A 13,692-nucleotide genomic window follows, 5' to 3' on the forward strand; every position below is an offset into this window, starting at 1 on the left:
CAAAAAAATTAGCTGGGTGTGGTGGTGTGTGCCTGTGGTCCCAGCTACTCAGGAGCCTGAGGCAGGAGAATCACCTGAACCCAGGAGGCGGAGCTTGCAGGAAGCAGAGATTGCGCCACTGCACTCCAACCTGGGCAGCAAAGTGAGACTCCGTCTCAAAAAAAAAAAAAAAAAAAAATCAACTGAGGACATATATGGGGGTCTATTTCTCAATTCTTTTATTTTGTTCAATTGTTCTACAAGTAAAACTCAGTGCTCCTGAACTGCGGATGATTTTTGTCCCCTAGGATAAATTCAGGAATGTCTAGAGACATTTTTTGGTTGTCACAACTAGAGAATATGGGTGCTTCTGGCATCTAGTGAGTAGAGGTCAGAGAAGCTGTGAGACATCCTATAAGTACAGGATAGCACTCTTTAAGAAAGAAATATACAGCCCCAAATGTCATTTATGTCAAGGTTGAGAAATCCTAATCTAACTTATGCTAGTAACATACTGTCTTGATTACTATAGCTATGGAATACATATCTTCACACTATAGGTAATATAAATCCTCCAATATTATTCTTTTTCAAATTTGTCTCAGCTATTTTAAGCTATTTTGATTTCTCTATCAATTTAAGAATTAGCCTAACAATTTCTACAAAAATTCCTGTTAAGACTACTGTATTTGTACTGAATCTATAGATCAACTTGGGTAGAAATGACATGTGAAAAATACTGAGTCTTCTAAGCCACACAATATATCACTTCATTTATTTAGGTCGTCTTTAATTACTCTCAACAATGTTTTGAAGTATTCAGTGTAAAGGTGTAAAGGTCTTGGACATATTTAGTAACATTTATCCCCAATTATTTAATATTTTTGATATAATGATAAATGGTATTTTAAAATTTTCAACTTCCAATTGTTCATTGCTGGTAAGGAGAAATACAGTTGAGTCCTTGTTAGATTCATTTATTAATTCTAGTAAATTGTTTTATCATGTCATATGAAATAGAAGCAGTTTTTCATTGTCATATTACATGAAACAAAGACAGCTTTACTTTTCACTTTCCAAATACATGTGTGTCTTTTATTTATTTTTCTTCCATTACTGCACTGGCTAGAAACTTCAGCACAATATTGATTAGAAGTGGAAGAGCACTACATGTTCTCACTCATAAGTGGGAGCTGAACAATGAAAACACATGGACACAGGGAAGAGAACATCACATACTGGGGGCTGTCAGGGGGTGAGGGACTAGGGGAGGGATAGCATTAGGAGAAATACCTAATGTAGATGATGGGTTGATGGGTGCAGAAAACCACCATGACACGTGTATACCTATGTAACAAACCTGCATGTTCTGCAGGTATCCCAAAAGTAAAATAATAATAATAAAAGAAGTGAGGGCGACATCTTTGTTATATTCTTGATATTAGGGGAAAAAATTCCATCTTCTACCATTAAGTCTGATGTCATCTGTAGGTTTTTTGACGGTGCTGTCTATCAGATTGAGGAAGGATATGTCTATTCTTGGTTTACTGAGCTTTTTTTCTTTTAATCATGAATGAATACTAACTTTTTTGAAGTGCCTTCTCTGCATGTATTGAAATGAAGTAGTTTTTCATTTTTAATCTGTTAATTTGGCAAACCACATTGATTTTGGAATAATAAACTAATCATATTCTGGGACTAACTCCATTTGGTCATGTAATATTTGTATGTATATATTACTGGATTCAACATGTTAATATTTTAAGGATTTTTGCATCTGTGTCCTTAAAGGATATTGGTCTGTAGTTTTGGGTTTTTGTAATGCCTTTGGCTGGTTTTGGTATAAAAATAATGCTAGCCTCATAAAATCACTTGGGAAGTGCATCCTTTTTACTTTTCTGGAAGAGTTTGTGTACGGCTCATTTGTTTCTTCCTCAGTTATTGGTAAAATTTATCAGTGAAACTACCTGCACCTGGAATATCCTTTTTGAAAAAGTTTTTAAACCACCAACTCATTATCTTTCATATATATAGGGTTATAAGGGCTATTTTTTTCTTTGTGGGTAAGCTTTGGTAGGTGCTTTCAAGGAATTTGCCCATTTTATTTAAGTTGTTAAATTTATTGGCATAAGGTTGTAATAATAATCCCTTTTTAACTTTTTATTTTCTGTGTGATCTAAAGTGATGTCCCCTAATTCTTGATATTGGTAATCTATGTCTTCTTTAGGTCTTATTTAAAATCTGGCAAAAGGTTTATAAATTTTATTCGTCTTTTCAAAGAATAATTTTGCATTTGTTAATTTTCTCTATTGTCTGTTTTATATTTCATTGATTTATGTTGTCTCTACTTATTTTACTCCTCTTTTGTTTTTTTAAGCTTTGTAAGGTCAAACCTGAAGTCACTGAATTTATATTTTTTTCTAACATAAGCACTGAAGTTTTACATTTCCATATAAATACTAGTTTCATTAAATCCCATAAATTTTGATATATTAATTCAGTTCAAAATACTTACTAATTTCTCTTGTGATTTCTTCTGTGATCCATGAGTTATTCAGATGTATACAGTTTAATTTCTAAATATGTTGGGATTTCCTAGAAATCTTTTGGTTACTAATTAGTCATTGCATTTCATTTTGGTGAAAGAACATACTTTGTATGATTTCATGTATCTTAAATTTATTAAAACTTGTTTTATGGTCCAACATGTGGTCTATATTGGTGAATGTTCTGTAAGCTCTTGAAAAGAATAGATTTTCTGCCATTATTGTTGGCATCTTCAACAAATGTCAAGCAGGTAACACGGCTGATAATATTGTTCAAGCCTTCTATATCCTGGGTGTACACTTCACAAATCATTTATTAAAAGAATTGCAGTCTCCAACTATAATTGTGAATTTGTTTATTTTCATTTCCATTCTATTTATTCATGTATTTGAAATTTGTTTTCTTGTTCACACACTTTTAGAATTGTTATGTCTTTCTGGTGAACCGTCTGCTTTATAATTATGAAATATGTCTCTTTATCCCTGGAAATATTACTTGCTTTAAATTTTACTTTGTCTTATGTTGCTGTATTAATCTGTTTTCACACTGCTATAAAGAACTGCTCAAAACTGGTTATTTATAAAGGAAAGAGGTTTAATTCACTCACAGTTCAGCATGGCCAGGGAGGCCTCAGGAAACTTACAATTATGGCGGAAAGCAAAGGAGAAGCAAGGCACCTTCTTCACAAAGCAGCGGAAGGAGAATGAGCATAGGAGGAACTACCAAACACTTATAAAACCATCGGATCTAATGAGAACCCACTCACTATCATGAGAACAGCATGGAGGAAACTGCCCCCATGATCCTATTACCTCCAGCTGGTCTCTTCCTTGACATATGGGGATTATGGGGATTATAGGGTATTATAATTCAAGATGAGATTTGGGTGGGGACACAAAGCCTTAAGCATATCAGTTACCAAAGCCACTCTTTCTTTTGATTATTGTTTACATAGCACATGTTTTTCCATAAACTTAATTTACTTATAACTTATCTGTGCATATGCACATACACACACACACACAGAGAGAGAGAGAGAGAGAGAGAGACAAAGACAGAGAGAGAGAGAGAGAGAGAAGAGGAGAGAGGAGAGAGGTTTGTTTGTTTGTTTTTCTTTTTAGAGATAGGGTCTCACTATGTTGCCCAGGCTGGTCTTGAACTACTGGGCTCAAATGATCCTCCCACCTCAGCCTTTCGAAATATTGGGATTACAGATGTGAATCACCATGCCTGGCTAAGTGCCTTTATGTTTAAAGTGAGTTTATTGTATGCCACATTTAATTGAGTATTGCTTCTTTATCCAGTGTATCTCTGCTTTTTAATTGGAGCATTTAGGTCATTTACATTAAAAATGATTATCTGTAAGGCTGGGTTTAAATCTACCTGGTTGATTTTTGTTTCTAATAGTCTCATTTTTCTTTTTGTTACACCTAGCTGGCATCTGCTACAGAACTGATTGCTTGCTTGGGGTGTAGGGAAAAACTCTCACACATGTGGTCACAGAAGTCTTCTGTGTTGACTGTCGTTATTGAGAGACTAGGAAAAAACATAGTTTGAGTTCACATTTTTTCCACTCACAATCTTCCTTGACATCATGATGCAAAATTCAACTGTGAGATAAAGGATGTCCTATGTGCTGTCATACAACTTTGCCAGAAAAATTAGGCCAATAAAACAAACTTTATTCAGCATATTGCTATTCTAGAAATTAGTATACATTTCAATTAGAACCTAAATATAACACTGTTTAGAAAAGAGTTAATATAGAAGGCCTGAAACTGTCATCCTGACAGACTGCTTGCAAGGGTGGCCATTAGCTGGCACCTGTGAACTTGGATTGTAAACAGTATACTACACTGATATAAAACGCTGCCTGATAAGGGTGGCTCATTGTGCTTAAACTGTCTACACAAGCAATGTGGTTTATGCTTCTGGGAGTTTGGGATTTTGGTATGCGATAAGCAAAGGGTACCTACAATAAAATCTTGAGCACTGAATCTCTAATGAGCTTCCCTGGGTGGAACCATAACATATATATTGCTACATTTTCACTGCTGGGGGAAGATTAAGCTCTTCATGAGGAAGAGAACATAAGAAAACCTTCACATTGATACCTCCAGGTTCTACCTGTGTCTTTTTCTCTTATGATCTGGATGTGTATCCTTACTACACTGCTGTAATAAACCTCAGCCATGAGTACAACACACTAAGTTCTGCAAGTCCTAACAAGTCTCCCATGTGTGGCTCTTCATGAGGAAGAGAGCATAAGAAAACCTTCAAACTGATACCTCACAGGTTCTACCTGTGTCTTTTTCTCTTATGATCTGGATGTGTATCCTTATTACACTGCTGTAATAAATCTCAGCCTTGAGTATAACATACTAAGTTCTGTAAGTCCTTCTAACAAGTGTCCAAAGGTAGGGGTGAAGCTGGTGACCTCCAACACAAACACAAATAAGAAAATTAATTTCCTTTTTCTTTTATGTGGCATTCTTCAGGCTAATGTCGAAAAACCTGATTTTCCCACTATGAAATTTTGATCGTTAAGTGGTTTCACTTTATTTATTTATTTACTTATTCATTCATTTATTTATTTATTTTTCTGAGATGGAGTCTGGCTCTGTCGCCCAGGCTGGAGTGCAGTGGCGCAATCTTGGCTCACTGCAAGCTCCACCTCCCAGGTTCAGCCATTCTCCTGCCTCAGTCTCCCAAGTAGCTGAGACTACAGGCACATGCCACCACACCCGGCTAATTTTTTTTTTTTTGTATTTTTAGTAGAGATGGGGGTTCACCGTGTTAGCCAGGATGATCCCAATCTCCTGACCTCGTGATCCGCCCACCTCAGCCTCCCAAAGTGCTGGGATTACAGGCATGAGCCACCGCACCTGGCCAAGTGGTTTAAGTGGCCTTTTCCCTCTACAAAAAACCAGCAGGTTCATCACTTTAATAATTCTGTTTGCTTTCTTCCATTTTGTGACCATATGATCTTGATAATTTGTCTGTTCTTTTTAAATTTAAATACTGTAAAGGCCAAAGGGCTTCTAACATGGTTTGGCTTTGATTCCCCACTCAAATTTCATGTTGAATTGTAATCCCCAGAGTTGGAGGTGGGGACTGGTGGGAGGTGACTGGATCATGAGGGTGGTTTCTAATGGTTTAGCCCCATCCCCCTAGAGCAGTCTCTTGATAGAGTTCTCACAAGATCTGGTTGTATAAAAAGTATGTAGCATCATTCCCTTCCCTCTCTGTCTCCTGCTCTGCCATGTGAATAAGGGCCTACTACCCTTCACCTTCCGCCATGATTTTAAGTTTCCTGAGGTCTCCTCAGCCATGCTTCCCATATAGCTTGCAGAACTGTGAGTCAATCTAAACTTTTTTCTTCATAAAGTACCCAGCTTCAGGTAGTTTTCTATAGCAATGCAAGAACAAACTAATACAGTTTCTTTTAGCCAAAAGAAATCACATCAGACATTAGCCCACTCACTCTGGTATATTCTTAATCATTGATTCACATCTCTTAGCAAATCATAAATTCAGTAATAACATCTTCCACATGGCTAGGTGTAGGATGAAAACAGCAAGAATATCCTTTCACAAAATTAAATTAAAAAGTTGCCAGGCTTGTAAAATATATGGAGACGGATAAATAGATATCAATGAGGGATCCAAGGAATTTTTTATATTGTTCTTGATGGTTTCCTTAAGTATTTTTTCAAACCAATAATTATTACTGAGGAGGTTCCAAGATGGCCAAATAGGAACAGCTCCAGTCTATAGCTCCCAGTGTGAGCGATGCAGAAGACGGGTGATTTCTGCATTTCCAACTGAGGCACTGGGTTCATCTTACTGGGGCTTGTTGGACAGTGGGTGAAGCCCACGGAGCATGAGCCAAATCAGGGCTGGGCATTGCCTCACCCAGGAAGCACAAGGGGTCGGGGATTCCCTTTCCCAGCCAAGGGAAGCCATGACAGACAGTACCTGGAAACTCGGGATACTCCCACCCTAATACTGCGCTTTTTCAATGGTCTTAGCAAACGGTATACCAGAAGATTATATGATTATATAATCACATATGATTATATGAGCACCTGGCTCGAAGGGTCCCATGCCCATGAAGCCTCACTCACTGCTAGTACAGCAGTCTGAGATCGAACTGCAAGGCAGCAGCGAGGCTGGGAGAGGGGTGCCCGCCATTTCTGAGACTTGAGAAGGTAAACAAAGCGGCTGGGAAGCTCGAACTGGGTGGAGCCCACCGCAGCTAAAGAAGGACTGCCTGCCTCTGTAGACTCCACCTCTGGGGACAAGGCATAGCTGAACAAATGGTAGCAGAAACTTCTGCAGACTTAAATGTCCCTATCTGACAGCTTGAAGAGAGTAGTGGTTCTCCCAGCATGGACTTTGAGATCTGAGAATGGACAGACTGCCTCCTCAAGTGGGTCCCTGCCCCCAAGTAGCCTAACTTGGAGGCACCTCCCAATAGAGGCTGACTGACATCTCATATGGCCAGGTGACCCGCTGAGACGAAGTTTCCAGAGGAAGGATCAGGCAGCAACATTTGCTGTTCTGCAATGTTTGCTGTTCTGCAGCCTCTGCTGGTGATACCCAGGCAAACAGGGTATGGAGTGAACCTCCAGCAAACTCGAACAGACCTGCAGGTGAGGGTCCTGACTGTTAGAAGGAAAACTAACAAACAGAAAGGACAGTCACATCAAAACCCCATCTGTACGTCACCATCAACAAAGACCAAAGGCAGATAAAACCACAAAGAGGGGAGAAATCAGAGTAGAAAAGCTGAAAATTCTAAAAATCAGAGCGCCTCTTCTCCTCCAAAGAAACCGAGCTCATCGCCAGCAATGGAACAAAGCTGGACAGAGAATGACTTTGACGAGTAGAGAGAAGACGGCTTCAGATGATTGGTAATAACAAAATTCTCCGAGCTACAGGATGTTCGAACCCATAGCAAAGAAGCTAAAAACCTTGAAAAAAGATTAGACAAATGGCTAACTAGAATAAACAGCATAGAGAAGACCTTAAAAGACCTGATGGAGCTGAAAACCATGGCATGAGAAGTACATGACATATGCACAAGCTTCAGTAGTCAATTCGATCAAGTGGAAGAAAGGGTATCAGTGATTGAAGATCAAATGAATGAAATGAAGTGAGAAGAGAAATTTAGAGAAAAAAGAGTAAAAAGAAAGAAACAAAGCCTCCAAGAAATATGGGACTATGTGAAAAGACCAAATCTACGTCTGATCGGTGTACCTGAAAGTGACAGGGAGAATGAAACCAAGTTGGAAAACACTCTGCAGGATATTATCCAGGAGAACTTCCCCAACCTAGCAAGGCAGGCCAACATTCAAATTCAGGAAATACAGAGAATGCCATAAAGATACTCCTTGAGAAGAGCAACTCCAAGTCACATAATTGTCAGATTCACCAAAGTTGAAATGAAGGAAAAAACGTTAAGGGCAGCCAGAGAGAAAGGTTGGGTTACTCACAAAGGGAAGCCCATCAGACTAACAGCGGATCTCTCAGCAGAAATGCTACAGGCCAGAAGAGAGTGGGGGCCAATATTCAACATTCTTAAAGAAAAGAATCTTCAACACAGAATTTCATATCCAGCCAAACTAAGATTCATAAATGAAGGAGAAATAAAATCCTTGACAAGCAAATGCTGAGAGATTTTGTCACCACCAGGACTGCCTTACAAGAGCTCCTGAAGGAATCACTAAACATGGAAAGGAACAACTGGTACCAGCCACTGCAAAAGCATGTCAAATTGTAAAGACCATCGATGCTAGGAAGAAACTGCACCAATTAACCAGCAAAATAATCAGCTAACATCATAGTGACAGGATCAAATTCACACATAACAATATTGACCTTAAATGAAAATGGGCTAAATGTTCCAGTTAAAAGACACAGACTGGCAAATTGGAAAAAGAGTCAAGACCCAACAGTGTGCTATATTCAGGAGACCACATAGGCTCAAAACAAAGGGATGGAGGAAGATCTACCATACAAATGGAAAACAAAACAAAAAAAAAAGCAGGGGTTGCAATCCTAGTCTCTGATAAAACAGACTTTAAACCATCAAAGATCAAAAGAGACAAAGAAGGCCATTACATAATGGTAAAGTGATCAATTCAACAAGAAGAGCTAACTATCCTAAATATATATGCACCCAATACAGGAGCACCCAGATTCATAAAGCAAGTCCTTAGAGACCTACAAAGAGACTTAGACTCCTGCATAATAATAATGGGAGACTTTAACATCCCACTGTCAACATTAGACAGATCAACGAGACAGAAAGTTAACAAGGATATCCAGGAATTGAACACAGCTCTGCACCAAGTGGACCTAACAGACATCTACAGAACTCTCCACCCCAAATCAACAGAATATACATTCTTCTCAGCACCACATCACACTTACTTCAAAATTGACCACATAGTTCGAAGTAAAGCACTCCTCACCAAATGTAAAAGAACAGAAATTATAACAAACTGTCTCTCAGACCACAGTGCAATCAAACTGGAACTCAGTATTAAGAAACTCACTCAGAACTGCTCAACTACACGGAAACTGAACAACCTGCTCCTGAATGACTACTAGGTACATAACGAATTGAAGGCAGACATAAAGGTATTCTTTGAAACCAGTGAGAACAAAGACACAACATACCAGAATCTCTGGGACACATTTAAAGCAGTGTGTAGAGGGAAATTTATAGCACTAAATGCCCATAAGGAAAGATCTAAAATTGACACCCTAACATCACAATTAAAAGAACCAGAGAAGCAAGAGCAAACACATTCAAAAGCCAGCAAAAGGCAAGACATATCTAAGATCAGAGGAGAACTGAAGGAGAAGGAGACACAAAAAACTCTTCAAAAAATCAATGAATCTAGGAGCTAGTTTTTTGAAAACATCAACAAAATTCATAGACTGCTAGCAACACTAATAAAGAATAAAAGAGAAAAGAATCAAATAGATGCAATAAAAAAATGATAAAGGGAATATTACCAACAATCCCACAGATACAAACTACCATCAGAGAATACTATAAACACCACTATGCAAATAAACTAGAAAATCTAGAAGAAATGGATAAATTCCTGGTCACATACACCCTCTGAAGACTAAACAAGGAGGAAGTTGAATCCCTGAATAGACCAATAACAGGCTCTGAAGGCAATAATTAATAGCTCACCAACCAAAAAAAGTCCAGGACCAGACAGATTCACAGGCTAATTCTACCAGAGGTACAAAGAGGACCTGGTATCATTCCTTCTGAAACTATTGTAATCAATGGAAAAAGAGGGAATCCTCCATAACTCATTTTATGAGGCCAGCATCATACTGATACCAAAGCCTGGCAGAGACACAACAAAAAAAGAGAATTTTAGACCAATATCCCTGATGAACATCAATGCAAAATCCTCAGTAAAATACTGGCAAACCGAATCCAGCAGCACATCAAAAAGCTTATCCATCATGATCAAGTTGGCTTCATCCCTGGGATGCAAGGCTGGATCAACTTACGCAAATCAATAAACATAAACCATCATATAAACAGAACCAAAGACAAAAACCACATGATTATCTCAATAGATGCAGAAAAGGCCTGTGACAAAATTCAACAGCATTTCATGCTAAAAACTCTCAATAAACTAGGTACTGATGGGACGTATCTCAAAATACTAAGAGCTATACATGACAAATCCACAGCCAATATCATACCGAATGGGCAAAAATTGGAAGCATTCTCTTTGAAAACTGGCACAAGACAGGGATGTCCTTTCTCACCACTCCTATTCAACATAGTGTCAGAAGTTCTGGTCAGGGCACTCAGGTAGGAGAAAGAAATAAAGGATATTCAATTAGGAAAAGAGGAAGTCCAATTGTCCCTGTGTGCAGATGACATGATTGTATATTTAGAAAACCTCCTCTTCTCAGCCCAAAGTCTCCTTAAGCTGATAAGCAACTTCAGCAAAGTCTCAGGATACAAAATCAATGTGCAAAAATCACAAGCATTCCTATACACCAATAACAGACAGAGAGCGAAATCATGAGTGAACTCCCATTCACAATGGCTTCAAAGAGAATAAAATACCTACGAATCCAACTTACAAGGAATGTGAAGGACCTCTTCAGGAGAACTACAAACCATTGCTCAACGAAATAAAAGAGGACACAAACAAATGGAAGAACATTCCATGTTCGTGGATAGGAAGAATCAAGATCGTGAAAATGGCTATACTGCCGAAGGTAATTTACAGATTCAGTGCCATCCCCATCAAGCTACCAATGACTTTCTTCACAGAATTGTAAAAAAAACTACTTTAAAGTTCACATGGAACCAAAAAAGATCCAACTTTGCCAAGAAAATCCTAAGCCAAAAGAACAAAGTTGGAGGTATCACGCTACCTGACTTCAAACTATATAACAAGGCTACAGTAACCAAAACAGCATGGTACTGCTACCAAAGCAGATATATAGACCAATGGAACAGAACAGAGCCCTCAGAAATAATAGCACACATCCACCCCCATCTGATCTTTGACAAACCTGACAAAAACAAGAAATGGTGAAAGGATTCCCTATTTAATAAATGGTACTGGGAAAACTGGCTAGCCATATGTAGAAAGCTGAAACCGGATCCCTTCCTTACACCTTATACAAAAATTAATTTAAGATGGATTAAAGACTTAAATGTTAGACCTAAAACCATAAAAACCCTAGAAGAAAACCTAGGCAATACTATACATAGGCATGGGCAAGGACTTCATGACTAAATCACCAAAAGCAATGGCAACGAAAGTCAAAATTGACAAATGGGATCTAATTAAACTAAAGAGCTTCTGCACAACAAAAGAAGCTACCATCAGAGTGAACAGGCAATCTACAGAATAGGAGAAAATTTTTACAATCTACCCATCTGACAAAGGGCTAATATCCAGAATCTACAAAGAATTTAAACAAATTTACAAGAAAAAATCAAACACCCCCATCAAAAAGTGGGCAAAGGCTATGAACAGACACTTCTCAAAAGAAGACATTTATGCAGCCAACAGACACATGAAAAAATGCTCATCATCACTGGCCATCAGAGAAACGCAAATCAAAACCACAATGAGATACCATCTCACACCAGTTAGAATGGCGATCATTGAAAAGTCAGGAAACAACAGGTGCTGGAGAGGATGTGGAGAAATAGGAACACTTTTTTACTGCTGGTGGGACTGTAAACTAGTTCAACCATTGTGGAAGACTGCGACTCCTCAAGGATCTAGAACTAGAAATACCATTTGACCTAGTGATCCCATTACTAGGTATATACCCAAAGGATTATAAATCATGCGGCTATAAAGACACATGCACATGTATGTGTATTGTGGCACTATTCACAATAGTAAAGACTTGGAATCAACCCAAATGTCCATCAATGATAGACTGGATTAAGAAAATGTGGCACATATACACCACGGAATACTATGCAGCCATAAAAAAGGATGAGTTCATGTCCTTTGTTGGGACATGGATGAAGTTGGACACCATCATTCTGAGCAAACTGTCACAAGGACAGAAAACCAAACACCACATGTTCTCACTCATAGGTGGGAACTGAACAATGAGAACACTTGGACACAGGGTGGGGAACATAACACACCAGGGCCTGTCGTGGGGTGGGGGTAGAGGGGAGGAATACCATTAGGAGATATACCTAATGTAAATGACAAGTTGATGGGTGCAGCACACCAACATGGCACATATATACTTATATAACAAACCTGCACATTGTGCACATGTGCACATGTACCCTAGAACTTTTTTATTTTAATAATAAAAAAGTAGATTTTAATTAAAAATTTTATTGTAAAATAAATACTAACAATAAAAAGATTATTGAAGTCTATATTGCCTATCAATAATAATAAGAGTTTTCTCCTATGATTTGTCAAACAAAAAGATGAGTGTAAACATCTGAAGAATCTTAAGGTCGAGATTTGAAATTCAGTGTCATTGAAATAATGACCCTCATAATCTTTTCTTGCGATATTTTTACAATGGTTGCTTGACAAAGAAAAACAAAGGAGAAAAAGACACAACAAACACCCTGAAAACAAACAATTCATGTTTTTACTCCTAACCCACTGAGAAATTTTGAGTTAAAAAATCTAGCTGTCACACATATCATCACTATAATTAGACTCTTCTGTGCACAATAGCAAATTGTCTTAGACAATTAAAAATACAATGTATTAGATTTATGGCCTGTGTTTACTTTTACTCTCTTCTGACTCGCATGAATTTTGTGATGAAGAAATAATGGAAAAATGATTCATTAAGATACATAGATTTTCTAATCCATATGTATTATTGCATCTTCATTTGTAATTTGAAGCAGATTTTTAAAAAATCACTTGTTTTACAGAATCATTTTAGTTCTCAGTTTAAAACATCTTCATTTTCTTCATTCATTTTCATAAGAAATAGTAGTATGATCTTAATGTGATGTGCACTGTACCTTTAAATGGTTGTTTGCAACAGCATCATGTAAGGGCAGAGTTCCATCTATATTTGCACAATTAACCTTAGCACCAGCTTTTAATAACTCTACAATTATATCAATAGATCCTTCATTAGATGCCTCATGAAGTGGTGTCCAACCTAAAAAAAGAAAAAGAAAAATAAATCCTGCTTCATGCAAATCAATACTCATGTAATATCTGTATTACTAAGGTTTTGTTGCATTAATGGAATATCCATATTGATTCATATACATATAATAAGTATTGAACAAGAAATAATACTAAAAAGTATGGGCTCAAAATTTATGTTTCATTTTTGAAAACAAATTGATCTCATCACAAACATTTGTTGATATAAGTGCCAAAGCAAAAGACTCACAGAATGCAAAACATAATGAGAGTAAATACTACTCATTTTGATTTGTTTCAATTCAGATATTAAAACGTCTGACTTTCCCATGTGTATCTTTGCATTGTCACATTTCTCTTTAAAATGACACCTGGTTTAATCAACCTTTGAGTTTTTCCCTGTGGAATTCTTCAGATAAGATTCTTTTGTGCTTAAGCAAAACGTTGGGTAAATTTTTCAGAGTTTTAGAATAAAAATAAAGAGAGAAAAAAGGAACAG

At 37.5% G+C, this 13,692-nt stretch overlaps 1 protein-coding gene across 3 annotated transcripts in view; it reads right to left on the bottom strand.

Moving 5' to 3' along the window:
* Positions 1–13,692, bottom strand: part of ANKRD31 (ankyrin repeat domain 31) — a 167,310-nt gene that overhangs the window by 52,602 nt on the left and 101,016 nt on the right. For all 3 annotated transcript variants that reach the window (XM_031666228.1, XM_031666227.1, XM_031666229.1), the window contains one exon: positions 13,061–13,203. In XM_031666228.1, the coding sequence (XP_031522088.1) occupies positions 13,061–13,203 (143 nt within the window). The remainder of the gene's footprint in view (positions 1–13,060; positions 13,204–13,692) is intronic.

Source organism: Papio anubis, chromosome 5 (genome assembly GCF_008728515.1).
Source record: "Papio anubis isolate 15944 chromosome 5, Panubis1.0, whole genome shotgun sequence".
NCBI classification, from domain to species: Eukaryota; Metazoa; Chordata; class Mammalia; order Primates; family Cercopithecidae; genus Papio; species Papio anubis.